The 16,271-nt window shown below is 29.0% G+C and overlaps 1 protein-coding gene across 1 annotated transcript; it reads right to left on the bottom strand.

Annotated features, from left to right (window-relative positions):
• Positions 1–7,628: 7,628 nt before the first annotated feature.
• On the bottom strand, positions 7,629–10,119 carry LOC113397582 (odorant receptor 67c-like). The gene is made up of 7 exons (XM_026636000.2): positions 9,480–10,119; positions 9,171–9,366; positions 8,884–8,980; positions 8,438–8,542; positions 8,260–8,348; positions 8,104–8,170; positions 7,629–7,685 (listed from the first exon to the last, which is right to left on the bottom strand). The coding sequence occupies exons 1-7, from the start codon at positions 10,096–10,098 to the stop codon at positions 7,629–7,631; spliced, it is 1,230 nt and encodes a 409-aa protein (XP_026491785.2). The 5' UTR covers positions 10,099–10,119.
• Positions 10,120–16,271: the final 6,152 nt, after the last annotated feature.

Raw genomic sequence — 16,271 nt, 5'->3', positions numbered from 1 at the left:
ATAATATCGATATAATTCTGTGTCTCAATCCAATTATTCACAGGCCCAAAATCAAGGGCTTGACCTGCCATGGAGGCAAGATTACGATTACCGATTAAATGCCTTTGCTTATAATTCAGATCTTAAGTAAAATTTAATTAAATACTGAAAACATAATCGATCTTGAATAATTCCTGGCTCGAAAGGATCAAAGCAAAGTGGAACAGGACTTAAGCCGATAGTCACCCCAAAGGGCACGCTATAATACTAAGACCTAGTTTGCCTTTAGATTGAAATTTATAGTATCGCTGTTATGATTTTTTTTCACAACACATAATCTTATGTTGGTCTATTTAATATTGTATTGTTTTCTTTTACAAAACAAACTTTTCGTAACAATCGTAATAATTTTACGATAACAATGACACAACATTTGTTTGAATGGGTGGTCCGTAAATAAAAATTCGAATCGGGAAATGTTTTCCTTATGCATTATTACGCGTATGTGAAGGTCAGGGCGATGCTTCACGCTCCATAAATACTAACTTGCCCTGCCTTATAAAACTCTACATACAAAAAGCCTTGGCACATCTTCAAAATGGATTAACAAAAATAGGTCACACCTTATGTTAGTACACATGTTACTCTATCGACCACAAATTCCTGTAAGAAAGATTAATAGTTCTCCGTCACGAAATCAGTGTTGCAAAACATGTCGTCTATAGAATCGTTACTCAACATTACGAAACATACAAATTTTTCTTTGGTTAATAATCTTTTACTGGTTAGTAGAACATGGTTTGTAAAACTACGAAACTTAAATAGAATCGCTATAATTTAAATCAATGTATTCTTTACGTCAAGATTACACTTCAATTTTACTTCGAATGTGTGTTATTCAAATTCGATAAAAGTTTCCGTTTGAAAGATGTTTGTACGTGAAATGAATATACAAATAAGTATGTTGTAACAGTCGATTGTATTCTTTTTTTTTATGTGCAAAATAGGAACGATCTCTATGATCCCTGGCTGTTCTTCTATTATTTAAGTAATAATTGTATTTGTCTTATCAAATATTATAGTGCTACCATATCACAGAAGAACTACGCACCAAAATTGACTTGACTTTAGGAATATAAGCAGTTAATGAGTACGAGAAGGTATTATGCGTTTACTAGTTTATTCGTCGGTTAATATTTTTAACTAGAATTGCACTTTTATCTTCAGAGATACGAAACAAAAGAAGCACTTAACAATATTGTGTATTAATACATAATTATAAGCATGCAGACGGAGATGTTTGTAACAAATTCAGGCTCCAACTCCTGCTGTTTCAGCTGTCATATTCACTTTTGTAGTACAATTTTATTAATGTTGTTTTTAAAATATTACTATGGTTCTGCAAAATAAAATCTCACACAGTATTGACTACACTGATTATGTCGAATGTCGAATATAGTATAAATAATAGTACAGTTTCCTTATTAGAAATTTATCGAACTGAATCACAACCACACCCCTTCATTTTTCGCTTTTACTATTGAGATATTAACAAAGATTTTCTTGTTTTCATGTTATCTTTAGAGAACAAATAATCAATAATCGTACTGAATATCGCCATTATTCATTCATTCAAAAATGTATGTAATTTACTCGTTTCCGCCCGCGGTGTCACCCGCGTGTGAGAGGGCTGTGAGAGGGACAGTGGTTAAGTAATTTTCCGAGATAAAAATGTACGTGCTATTCCAAATTTCATAAAAACTAGTTCAGCCATTTTAGCTTGATTAAGTAACAAACATACATTCTCCATTCAAACTTTCCCATTTTTAACATTTGTAAGATTGACAAAATAATATGAACACTTTTACAAACAGAAACATTGTCCCCGGTGGACCAGAATAAACTGAAAATCTTATTTGCAAAATTATGCGCCTTATGCGCCTACTCATCATGTAAAATAAAATGAATGATGCGGTTTAAGCTAATAATAAACTCAGGCTCAATTTTCACTAAGTCTTCAACGTTTGAAAATAACTTGTAATTTTATTTTCAATTGAAATTGTCCCACGACAAATATTTTTTTGCCTCCTGTTTTTCCGAACCGATATATCAAAGAAAGAGAAGAAGGAAAGAGCCGACACATTTCTCTAGGGTTAGCTAGCAAGGGCCTCAATGTTGCAGATAGACATCTGGGCGGTGATAGTCGCTTTCCATCAGGTAAGCCTCCTGCCTAACCTTTAGCATAAGAAACGTACGACAAATATTATGAATATGAGTTAAGAGTTTTGAGTATTTTCTATGATAATTATACTACTAAACTAAAAGAAACAATTGGTTTCTTCTAGTTAAATTATACTTTAAGAGTTTCAAAACCTTTTTCTAGTATCTCCTGGAAAATAAGGCATTTCAGTTGTAACAAGAACGCCCTTGGGAGGAATTTAAATGAGTTAGAATTTACTCATTTCCTCTGAGACCGTAATACTTTTATATTAAAGTAATTCCGAGCTTTCTTGAAAGCAAAATAAGGAGGCTTAAAAATGTATCTAAACGAATAACTTCATATAAAACCTTATCATCGTAATCCTAAATCCACTCCTAACGTGAAAATATTTAATTCGGTTCTATACTATTATTATTAAGCTGAAGCTTAAACTTTATAAATACATTTCCATATGTACAATTGATGTCAGAAATTAATGTATACATCATTGTTTTAATTAGTAATATGACTTCAATTGTTATAAATTTCTAATTAAGTATGTATACTTATTTGTATTGTATTCAATTTTAAATATTATTTAAAGAACAATACATAGTTCATCGATACAATATTAAATATAATAAAATTATAAAAGTTATAAATACCTACACTAAGGGTTGAGCTAGATCTTCTAACAAAGGTTTTACTTAAAAGGTCTCATTTGCCATAATTTCATCGCTCATCATTTCAATTAATAAAAACAAATATTGTATTTAAAAAAAGACATAACAGCCGAGATATTAAATGTTTTATTTCTGAAGAGCTCTATAGTAACCATTAATACTTACGTTACATTGTGAATATAAATAAAATAATAATGTATGATTAGTATTCTTATAAAAATCCTTACATATTTCATAATAAGTCATAAGTAGATACGGTCATTCACCAATACATTTAAAAAAATATTTAGTTAGGTTTTATTAAAAAAACAGCTTATTCAGTGCCAAAAACATTACTTTGAAAGAAACAATAATTTATTTAAATTGAACCAACTTGCTTACGGATAGAAATCTAAATTTTGAAAAATTTACGTAAAATTTCTATGGCAAAATTCTATTTTATGCAGTACACTAGGCGTTATTTAACTAATACAAACATTGGATTATTATGGCCTTAATGTAAATAAATATAATGTTAAAAAAAAATATGATAATGTGGACAGCACTATATTTAAGTAAACGCTTGAAGATAAACTCCACCTAGTTTGAGATTAGTTCGTGAGATAGACATATTCTTAGTGGTAAAAACATGCACAGTGTTTTTTATTATTTTACGCTATTATAATGTTAAATGATTTCTAATTTTATTTTTAATTGATACAATCAAAATTAAATTGCCATTAGTTTATGTAAATTGTGTTCAGCATTATTGTATGGTCATGTTTAATGAATATTATAAATAAATACATAAATTATGAACCATTTAACAATGAAAGGAAATCGTTGTAACAGGCATGAATATATATACCTATGTGAAACATTTTTATACGATATTAGACAATATATCTGTTAGCATATATTATTAATAGTCATACATACAACGTTCATATTTACAATATTATATATATACTTATAATATATTTTGAGCTAAAATGTACTGAAAAACAAAGATATATCATATATGTTAGGTATATTTAAAGCATATATCTTATAATTGATAGTATATTTTGCTAATTAAACTTCTGATTTATATTTCTTTCTTAATTTGCCATTAACAAAATTACGAAGTCAATTAGGAAATTTGCCAAATAACGCTTAGTTTGTTCCGCTAATTCTTCTTAGCTTATTCTCGATTCTAGTTAATGGTTGAGCAATTCTTCATTTAATAAATAAATTAGAATTGAATTGATAAGAGAATTATCTGCATAGCTTCAAAAAGATCAAAAATATGTATGTATCTGATCTGATAGCGCCGGCCGATTTTATATAGCAAAATTAACAGATATCAACATTATTTCTCGATAACTTGATTTGATATAAAAATATTATATATTTAAAAATGCATTTTTGTGTTAGTAAATTAAATACAGCTCTATAAATCTTCCCCCATAAGCCACAGACAGCATGGCACGTTAACCACAGTATCAAATATGCTACCTGTATCCATAATTACCAGGCCCATATTATCCATGCTGCAGAGAGCGCCCCCCGCCGCGCGTTTTGGGGCTGTTTCATCCAGTCTTTTATGATCGCTGAGGCGTACAAGATTTTTTTTCAAAATCTTTTTTGGAGGGAAAGAGATAGCCAGTACACTGCTTACATTATTATATTACATTAAATTATTCATCGACTTCTTTTGTATACAATATTGTGTGTATAAAAATACTCCACACCATAGTAATATAGGTAATATAGCTTTTATCTAGTTAAAAAATGTAAAACTGCCATCGTCATAAAACGCCTTGGCTACTGTTGTAATTATTCTTTTTATTTCCCATTCGTTACTTTGCACATAACTTTTTTTTTATTTCTTGAAAAAGGCAGACAGCCACAAAGGTTAGGTAAGGAAGTACTATACTGTAGTATTTTAATATATATAATTATTTATTACAACACCGTAGATTTTTTTTATAGTTATAATTGATGATATAGTAGTTTCTTCGTAGCCGGGCTTGCACAGAGCTGGTATCTGGCAAATAAAGTTTTCTCAGTATGATGTTGACATTTTAAGAAAGAAAAACCATTTTTACTGGGTTAAAATAATTTAACCTTACAGACAATCAGAATATTTTCATAAGAAGCAGATGAAAAATTTATTAATATATATATTATGACAATTGTTTGTTAGTTTAAAATAACGGAATTAATAAATTTTTCATCTACAAGGCTACAATTTTTTAGCAGATTACGTACTTAAAAAAAGGCTTTATTTTTTATTAAGTTTATTTAATTTTAAGAATTAAATAAATCTCGCTCAATATTGTGTAAGCCCGTAATTTTAATGTGTGTTTTGATTGTATTCTGTTTGTATACCTTTGAATAAATAAATAAATTAAGGTAAAGGGCATTTTATATATAAAAAATATCTGAGAATAAAAAAAGCTAAATAGTTTTCAGCTCTATATTAAATAATTCATTAAATATTCGAATTTACAAGAAATGCTCTAAATTTAAATGAATATAATAATATTTGCATTCAAAACATAAATATTTCCAAAACAATCACCGACGTATTCTTCTCATTATTTGATTGGCTTTGATATTGTCGACGTAAATAACTATTAATTTAACATATGTTTTATAAACTATTTTTACGTTATTTGTGATTTGCATTATATAAAAGTGCGATTGTTTCAACCTTTGACGGCAACCTTATTAATTTCCCTCATGAGTTTTATGTCAATAAAGGCCATAATTATTTATATGTCAACAAACAACGTACTGAACTAAATTTACTGAATTATTTTCAGTCGTATACATGTTTATATGAACGTATAAAATATTAACAGGTACTTAACATAAATTTCTACCTGTATAGATACGAAACTATTACATAAAATATCCATATATCAAATACATTTACCGGTAAATGTGCTACCGCAGTACTATCAGGCGGCTTATACATAAAATAAACGAATTTAATTAACGTGTTCTCCTGTTTCCTGCATCTGTTAAATAAAATAGTTCTACAAAACTAAACCAAACAAACAGCAGATGTGTGTTTTGTTTGAAAACTTTCTTAATTTTGACCGTTTCATAGATAGAATAGGTAGGTATGACGGTGTAGCTTGTTCACAAATAATACTTTTATTTTTTCCGACAGAAAGCTATACAAAAAAATGTACACACTTGCGTAATACATAGTCCATTAGTATTCTCTCGGAATTTCCTCTATTTTATTATTCTTGTCTATGATCTTTTTCCTCATTGATAGATAATAAAAGAAATTAAGACGATTGTGTGGCTTTACTAAAATCGTATGAAATGGTGTTCATGTTTTCAATTACACTAATGATATAAGGTGTACACATGATATACGTTACAGCAATTTGGTCACACCCCCGATAATTACAGGTAACACACTGATCAAATTACCTCTGATTGAATTTTTGCTTTAATTAAGTGTTTTGCCAAATGTCTAAAAACAATCAATTATAATGTTTATTTCACAAAATAATAGCAACGTAATTGAAAATATGATTTATGTAGATCATTCTTGCAAACTGCAAATTAAATCAAATGTTTATTCATAATCAATAAATTAACATACATAATGATATTTTTATTATGACAGATTCAGATTCAGTTATTGACACAAAAAATCGAAAAAAAATGCAGCATTCCGGCGAAAATTCCACGTGTTCACGTTTTGTAGTAAATATTTTGTTGGTTAATTTATTTTTTAAGTATATATAACAATACACAGCACGTATAATTTAGCAATTTAAATGACATGTATACAACTTAATAAATTTGCTAATTAACAATGAAATTATTACAATGTCAAGCTTATAAAATTTCTCCGAAAAAAACTCTAGACTACAATAAGTAAATCAACTTTATATTGCGTACAATATCATTACGCATCATTCTAAGGAGCTTTTAAAAAGAAACAGATATAAATACGCTTTGGATACAACAAATGGTTTAACTATCAATATTATTTAAGTGCCAATATGTATTATTAGTACGTACGTCCATAAGCAAGAATTAATGATACGAAACTGCTTCGCTACGTTTACGTCGAGAACTCATTTTCCGAACTATTTACAGTACTCGTCTTTCAAGATGACTTAAGTGCGCTGTAAATCATGAAATTTACTGCCTCGTACAGTGATCATCGGGAATGTTTCTTTTATTATTGTCTGTGACTCTCACCGCTGAGTGGAGTGTTTCGTCAAGAATTCTGAGTATTTGGCACGCGGTGAAACAAAACTGCCGCGTGGCTGCATACTGACTAATTAACTAAAACTATTAATATGTGTAATTATTATTTTTTAACTGGAGCAAACCATTATTTTAATATTAAATCATTATTTCATTTTTTTATTCTGATATTAGTAAATATTGATATGTGTATAAGTATAATGTATATTTTATAATTAATTTAAACATAATGATTCAGTGTAAGCTGTACGACTAATGTTTACAAAGAATAACTAGTACTTACTTCAACTTTTCCTTAAAAAGAAGCACTAACTAAAGAATAACTAAGCGCTTAATTCCTTCAGCAATATAAATATTTAATAATAAATATATTTAGTTGCAAAAAAAAAACAATTCTATAAATTATTTTTTATTTGATGGACATTGAAAACTTATAATGAGATTGTATTTGTCCCCAACAAAAAAAGGGTTTGCAACATTTCAGCTCAATCAGTTGAGTGAAACTGAAAATTTAGATCCAATGATTAAAAGAATTATTAATTACAAGATCAAATAGCTGGTTACTCGCGATATAGTGATGTCAGCAAAGCGAAGTATGACCAAGAAGAACTTAATATCTGAAAAAAATAAGGTTTAAAGCCGTTTCCTCAAATAAATTCTACAGCAATGATATACAATAGTGATTACAATATGATATATGAAACGTCGTTATTTGGCTTCCTTTCAACTATTATTCTCACATATTGAGGAAATTTATCGGGTGCATTGCACTTATATTGTTGAGCGAAAATAATAAATCGACTCTACTACCGATTGCAGACTGTATGTATGGATCATATAGGCAATATAAATATATGTATATACCTACGTGACATTTTTTAATACGATATCATACAGTTCGATTTTTCATGTATTTATAATTTTCATGAATTCATATGAACTTTTTAAATATACAAGCATTACAAGAAATTGTCAAAAAAAAGTCTAATCCTCGTAAACATTAATACCTAAGTAGTGAAAAAAAAGTATATTTACTTTAGTGAACGTTTTGAAGTTGACATCAGAAAATCTGAGTGCAGTCATTTTACATGGTTTCCGAGCTCTGTAATATAGACCTCAAGTATAAGTTTAAAAAGTTCCTGAAATTTATACTACAATACCATCCATTTAAAGCATAATAGTTCCTTATACCTGGTAGATATTATCATCAGATATTTTACAATCGACTTCTCTGCTCTATACCACTGACAATTGTAGGCCGCATCACTAACTTTCATGCTCTGAATAAAGATAATATGTTCACAAAATAAATGAATAATTACTCAATAATTAATTTTATCATAATTTTTAGTGAGTATAATTTACTCACATAAATCATAATCATATCGCCATAATAGCACAGAAAATATATTTGTGCAAAGCCCATCATAAGAAACTCCAAGAAAGGCACGACTAGAGTGAAGTCTTTAATAGTCTGAAATTAATATAAGAGATAAATTAAGCGAACTATTATTTAATGTTTAAATTACTAATTTATTATACTTATTAAGGTAATACTATATACTATTAAATTTATTTTGTTGTTTTGTTATTCAATTTACTTAGATCAGCACGAAAAAGGTTTTCTTAGACATTATATTAATAATAATCTTTTTAATTTGACAAATTGGGCTCATTTTGTGTGTCTTTATCTAACCCTAGTTGATAAACCTTATACGAGGGGGAAAATAGCTTTAGGATACTATGATTACGTGAGATGATAAATAATATTTAATATCAAACTAATTTTAAATAAAATATCAATCAGTGAAATACCATGACATTAAATCCAGTGAGGCATATAAGTAATGTACTCATAACGACATTAAGCAGAATAGACTCCGTATAAATAAATTCCATAAGATCCACACACCTAAAACACAGGAAACGGTTAATTTATCAGTTCACATGGCAAACTTAATTTTCCTAATGACTAAAGAAACTAAAACACCAGAACATTCTTATAATTTCAAATTCGATCTTAAATCGCTATCAGTTTTACACTAACTTGTATCATTATAAAATCTAATAAGTCCAAAAATAAATGAAACAAAATGTTATACTCAATCAATATTCTGTGACGATCAATTATTTTCAATAGATTCTTCTTAAAGTCCTCGTCCATTAATTGAACATTAACGTTGATGGGTATAACGTTTTCCAAATTATTTTGGAGGACATGAAATTGGAAAACTATGAATGCTGAGCAAGCGTAACATAAAAAGTATGGACCCAGAACTCCTAGTACTGCAAATACCGCTGAAAGAAATAATATGAAAAAAAAACATTAAGTAATTAAAACTTAACCCTTATACCGTGAACGCCTATAAAAATATTTATACTGTCTTTGAAAGTATTAAACAGTTACTAACCTGCCCACATTTGATGTATGTAAGCAATCGGCCAAAATCGTATATCAGTTGCATCGAACGGATACAGCAGTAAAAAAGGCAATACTAGTTCAATTTCACCCGTACTATAGTAATTCACAGCTATAGTTATTAAAGGGCTTATTCCAAATGCCGGTACCCCAATAGCAATAATAATTGTTAGACTATTTACAGCAAAATAGAACATTTTCATTTGATTTTTTAAAAATTGAATATCGACTTCTTTCAGTTTGTTCTCAGCGGTCATCGATTGAAGAGTACGTATGGCTTGTACTAAATCGCAAACCTTACGACCATGTTTCACGAAGTAAAGCGAATGGATATTACTTTGGAGACAAAAAACGAGACATGGAGCTAAGTTTGTAAGTTGTATAAAACTCTTCCCTGTGACAACACCTTGTATCAGCCATGCCATCTGACTACATATACTAGTAATTATCCACAATGTATTAATTGAGAACAACCACATGACTCGTAAGCGTTTCCAGATAGTTCTACGATTGAGATAATCGATTTGCAGTCCAATCGGTTTTAAATATGCTTGCACCTTCCGTATTGCTACATCGAATAAATCTGTTTCACAATTACGTTCCCTCGACATAATGCGTCATCCACTTCAGATGTATTTTTTTGAAATAGTATCAACTAATCATTGTCTGATATATCTATATAGCATTTTTTTATAATTAAGTTATTATACAATTAACTTCATTCCAATTATACGATTGCGTGATTTGTTATTCGTATATTATGTTTGACAAATATCATGTAATTATTACTTTAAAAATTAGGTAATATATAGGTAAAGAGAATATTTTATTATTCCATTTAAAAATACTTGAAGTACAATTACAATAATTGAGACAGACATGATTAATTAAAAGAAATGTTTTGTTTGTAAAAACGAAACGCGCGATACATATATTATGAGACAGTAATTGTTTTTAAACGTGACCTAAAATTAAAGTGAACACATTTTAATTGACTCATCTTAAAAATAAAGCGCATATGAAAACATTTAAAATAAAATTCGAAGTAAAATAACTCACGGTAATCTAGTAATAAATTGTTTTGTGAAATGTTACATCTTGTACCTACTGTTAAAATAAAAATTGTTATTTTGATAAAATGTTTAGTGTTAGCTTTTATAAACTTCTTATGTCAGATATCTCCTAAAACTCAACAAATATAATATTTGCTAGTTATGATATATGAAGTAGAATAGACAATTCGTTACGTACAAATTGGATGATATATGAAAGAGGAAATGAAAGAACGGAAGTCATAACGAAACGAAGAAAGAAAAGTTCCATTAACTTTATACTATAAATACCTATATTAAAAATAAACAATATAAAAATATTTCTCTTTTGTAAATAACCGTTTATCCGTTTATTAAGTATTTTTTATGGAAGAAAAGCGAAGCAAATTCTGCCAAATCTTGATGGCTACTTATCTTAATCTGTAATAGAATATTTATAAGACAAATGTGTCTATGACATGAATTATATTTTAATCATGACATTGTGCGTTTATTTTAAAATCTATTAAAAACAAATATTTCGTGTGAATGATTACTGGTGTGACAGATAAAATTAAACATATGTTTCATTGTACATAAAACGCCCACATCCTACCATTACTTTATAAGAAAATAAATATAAAACTTCGTAAACGTTTAAAAAAAAAGAATGGTGCAATACTATTTTATGTTTTCAAACAACACAAACGCTTCTCTGGTTTGCAACTCTGTACTTTCGGTCTACCTGTTTTCTTCGATATTTACATAGTTATAAAATTAAACAAGAAACAATTATAGAACTGTGTGGTAAAGCACTTCCCTTACACTTTATCTTTGTTGGGTTTTATAAACATTTACTCGTGTTGAGAATTAAGTGAACTGAAGTCTTTGATGTTTTTACTTGCCTTGATTATTGACATCAAAATGTTATTCCATAAAATCTAAATTTAGTTGTTCATAAATATCTTAAAGCGTCGTCTATACCATTTTTATAATCTTTACCTGATAAACAAAAATACACACTGTTTTTTGATTAGTTTGGTAATAAATCTAGTATTAGTTCATACGGAATAAATAACACCAAACAACTCATTCATTTGTGTGTACACAATTACTTGTCTCAGATTGAATGAATCAGGTCAGTTACGATGCCTATTCATAAATATTAGGAATTCATCCTCATATACGGAAATGACTCATAATACAGTTATATATCAGCTGAAGGATATATTTTATAAATAAATATTTATGGTATACTACATCGAGTATAGTATTTAAGGTCATATATTAATTATTTTATTTGTGATATTTATAGATAAAGTATCAATCAACAATAAGTTTTCATGATCTTGTGTCAAAATTAAGAAAGTTACGATACTTTAAAAAGAAAAAAAACGTAACCGTTTTGTATCAGTATCTCTGTATTTCTTTGTTCTTCTTCTTCTTCAATCCACGATTACTTGTAACTAATCGATATATACGATAATACGATAAGTGTCCCATGAAAATTTACTAAAGTAACATAAACATGTTCGCTTAGTAAAAGTCAATAAAAGGCCATAAAGTCGTTGGTCTTCGCGTGAACTCTAGTCGTGCCAGATTTCTGTGTCGTCGGATTATGAGAGTGAGGGAGTAAAGTGAACTTCCTAGTATATTGATACACACTAAGCACCATAACGTGATAACTTGTGTTGTCTTGTCTAAGTTGATATGGCTCTTGTGGTCGGAATTGGTCAGGAAGTACAATACATTGGTGATGTTATTGCATTAACAAATAAAATGTGTGCTTGTATTTGATGCTGCAAAGCAATATAATTGCCACGAACTGGATAACAAAGAGATTTTTTACAATTTACTACCCATCTCTACGTTTTAGGTTCAAAGTGGGCAATAAAGTTCGCGTTCGGGAATTATTCATCTCAAAGAGAATTGTTACCAAATCACAGTCGAGCAGCGTGTTCACGCTTTCACGTAACGAAAATCAGGCTTATTTGTGTTCATGTGCCTCTAATGTTTTTTTAAGCATGGGTGTGTTATTGGGCCTTCTGATGGTCGGCATTGCCCATAGAAATGGCGCCAAAAAAACTTATCATTCCTCACAACGCCAATGCGCCACCAATCTTGGGAACATTTTCATCGACTAATGCATTAGCGATTTTAATTTGTCACGGTTTTGCAATCGTATTAATCAACTCATTTTTAAATAAACATTAATATTTTTAAGTAAGTTTTATTTAAAATAAATGTTATATATATAATATATGTATAATATGGACACGCATTTCTATGAAATAACAAAACGGTCTTTAAAAGAACTCTAGAAAAAACGCAACACGTGCTGTTTGCGATATATTGACAATTGATATGCTGGCTGCGTACGGGCCAAGATGTACGAGTATATTAGCTCGATACTTTTACTGATTTTACGTGTATTATTAAAAGTAATGTAGGTTTGAGTACCCTATATATTTTTCGAATAGAGTATAACTTGTTTTTATTCACTTTCTTCAAATTCTTAAATTCAACATTGGGGTGAATTCGGTCGTAGTTTAAGAATGGTCTAAATAATCTGCTTCTGATTCTGTCAAAAACTTTTGATCGGTAACCTAAATATTTTATTATTATTTATAATCCTGATCTAATTTGTTAGTAACAAATATGTGACAATCTGATCAAAATACACCTAAAGGAGCTTTTAATTCCGAACATTTAAAAGTCAAATAGAACAAATATACATAAAAGATAAAATTCAAAATAGTGTCGTCGGATTTAATGTAAGTATGTAATGAATTACGAGCAAGGTCATTTTATTTCAGCCATACAAAATACTATGTTACATTTTGTTATATTCACCACTTAAACCCATCGAACCGACCGGCAGTGTTTACACAATAAATTATAGATATTACACAAACATTGGGATATATTTTATTACACTATAAAATCGAAAGACGAAGTACGAATGCGGTATCCGCATCATACCACGAAATAGTCATGAATGCTGTTATTTATTGATTGATTGAGTCGTTCGAGTTTTCAGTAGATATTTGTAGAAATAAATTATAGAATATAAATGTTTTTTTTCTTTTTTTAAATCAAATATGTGCTGAAAATAAACCGAATATCGTGATTACCATTTCGGGCCCGACAGATTTCAGTGCTTAAATTATTTGCACCCGGTCGAGGAACTACAAATACAAACCTGCACATATCTGATGAAATTCTACCACATCTACAAAACCGCAGTTGTCAGCGTAGTGGAATAAACTCCAAACAGTTTCCTTAATACAATAGGAGACAGGTACAGGTCGTTACCCACATTACAAATTAAGGTAAACGTACACGATATACATATTGAGATAAAATTAATGCTACTAAACATTATACGGCAGCCAAAACAAACTTAATAAAAAACCACTGAGAATGTGTACAAATGAGAAATATACGGATCAGTTTTTTTTTATAAGTAACCGAAATTGACGCATTGATTTGATCTTTTGAGTTTTTTACCGGTAATTTTTTTCAGCATTTTTATTTAATTTAGTGATTTTTGTATTGATAACATTTTAAAGTACCAGCAAATTAAACCATTAAAAATACTTTTCATACAGAACAAAAACCTGTATATACATTAAAGGTATGTTATTGGATCCTGTCCTGAATTTCGTTCGGCTTAGTATAGTCTGTGACGCGCGTCGTTGACTTAATTACAGTCGTAACTTTTAAAGGGTCTACTTTGCCTCAGGGAACACATTAAGCCCTTGTTTCGGGCTAATATCAGTAACACCAGATAGTAATCGTTAACCCTTTTGTATTGTCCTAAAAGGGTCATGGAGGTCAAATTATATGAATGACACGTAATACTTAGCAGCTAATAAAATATATTAGAGTCGATATTCAGATTAGTCGGATATTAGTAGATTTATATGTAAATATATAAAAACATAAAATGACCCATTTCGTACAATATAATTTTGTTCACTGTACTTTACAAAAATCAACGTATTACTACACAGCATAGCTTATTACTGTATGTATGTAGATTAAATAAAACAGGTAATCAAAATGGCACAATGGAATGGAACAAATAGGTTTTGTCCACAGAGTAAATAGTATAACCCATTGTCAATGTTCGAATCAGTTGAAGTCTGAGATGTCATTTGACACTGATAGTAAAGCTGCTCCTTACTTATTACTACTATTACATATTATAATGAATAATATTATCTTTAAATGTTATTCTTATTATGTAGAGTATTCGATTCTATAATTGGAACACCGAGAAACTTGTTTATATTATTAAGAATTTAGTTATGCCTAAAACAGGTTGCTGAGCAAATATTTTACAATTATAATATAATGTTATAAGTATAACTTTGTTATGGACATGAAACATGGACCTGTTCAATTTACTTACGTTACTTACCATGTAGATTAATATATAATTATCAGTATAAAAAAAAAATTAGAATATTTCACCTAAAATGTTAATTAAAACAAAAACAAACATACAGAACGCAAATTATTTAATCAGCACGTATAGCAGTTTTAGATCACAAACATTATTGACAAATCTTAATCACAATCAACAATCAACAAGCATGATGTCTTTTCAAGAATTGAATCAATGTTTAGTGTTAAATCTTACTTATGTATAATTAAGTAATGAAACTGATACTCTGATATCAATTATTTCACATGACTAAAAATATAGCTATCTCTTTCTCGTGTGAAAATAACTGATTTATAAATATGGGACAGCTATTTAGCTCATAGCCACCTAAGTAGTAGTCTGACCTAAAAATTACGAACGCTACCCCGTCTAACTATTCGAGGGTATTGCAAATGGTCGTCCACTTTATGAGTGTGCGTGATTGCGTAACTGACGACGTCCTTATTATATTATGTCAATTTAATTTATAATTAATAATAAAAACTATAACAAAATTGTGAAATGAAATCTATTTATCACTTGTATTTTTATTTTGTTGAAGTTTAAATCACAATACAATACGGTTTTTTTTGTATTTTATCTTTTATAATAAAAGTGTGGAAGTAGCCCAAAATTGTAATTATAAGACCTTCATTTATTTGTAACTTGTTGTAAGCTGTAACTTGCTTATGATAAAAAAAAATTATAAAACTTAATCTGCCTCACAGACTTCCTATGCAAAAAATATTCTTTATTCTTTGGATCCAAGCTACATTATTAATAATTACTTTACGAAGAATCTAAAATATCATTTTATGAAATCTAAGTTATCATTATAGTAGTCTCATTATCTTTCGCATTTTTATTTGAATTAATACTTATACCTTATTCCCTAGGCACTGGCTTACAAAAACATAGTAACGATTTTCAGGTAACGATAACCCATGCTATTAAAACAGTGTAACCAAATCTTTACAGCACAACAAATAATATAATCAAAGACATCAGACAGAAATTCGAAATACACGTTAATTCTAGTTATCTGACATTTCTGATAAAGCTCTCCTAATGTCGATTTGACACGCGGCTTGATAAGCTCCATCAAATATAGGGAATTTCGATAACGAAACCAAAACATTAATAACGACGTAAAATAAGTAAGAACTTATTTTGTCTTAAATGTATTGTAGGAATTGAGTTTTCATAGAGTAAATATACCTAACTAGCATAAACACCATAATTGTTATTTATAAATTTACAGTATTATTATGAAATAATACAATAATTAAATCTCAAAAGTCGCAGCGACATTTTTCGGTCC

This window comes from Vanessa tameamea, chromosome 3 (genome assembly GCF_037043105.1).
Source record: "Vanessa tameamea isolate UH-Manoa-2023 chromosome 3, ilVanTame1 primary haplotype, whole genome shotgun sequence".
Lineage (NCBI taxonomy): Eukaryota > Metazoa > Arthropoda > Insecta > Lepidoptera > Nymphalidae > Vanessa > Vanessa tameamea.
Note: the sequence above shows the minus strand (reverse complement) of the source record. Positions and strands in the feature narration are given on the sequence as shown.

Coding starts and splice junctions, on each gene's coding strand:
- LOC113397582 (XM_026636000.2), bottom strand. CDS start 10,098: ATGTCGAGGGAACGTAATTGTGAAACAGATTTATTCGATGTAGCAATA. Junction 9,367..9,479: donor CATACATCAAATGTGGGCAG/GTTAGTAACTGT, acceptor TATTTCTTTCAG/CGGTATTTGCAGTACTAGGA. Junction 7,686..8,103: donor ACTTCAAAACGTTCACTAAA/GTAAATATACTT, acceptor TATTTTTTTCAG/ATATTAAGTTCTTCTTGGTC.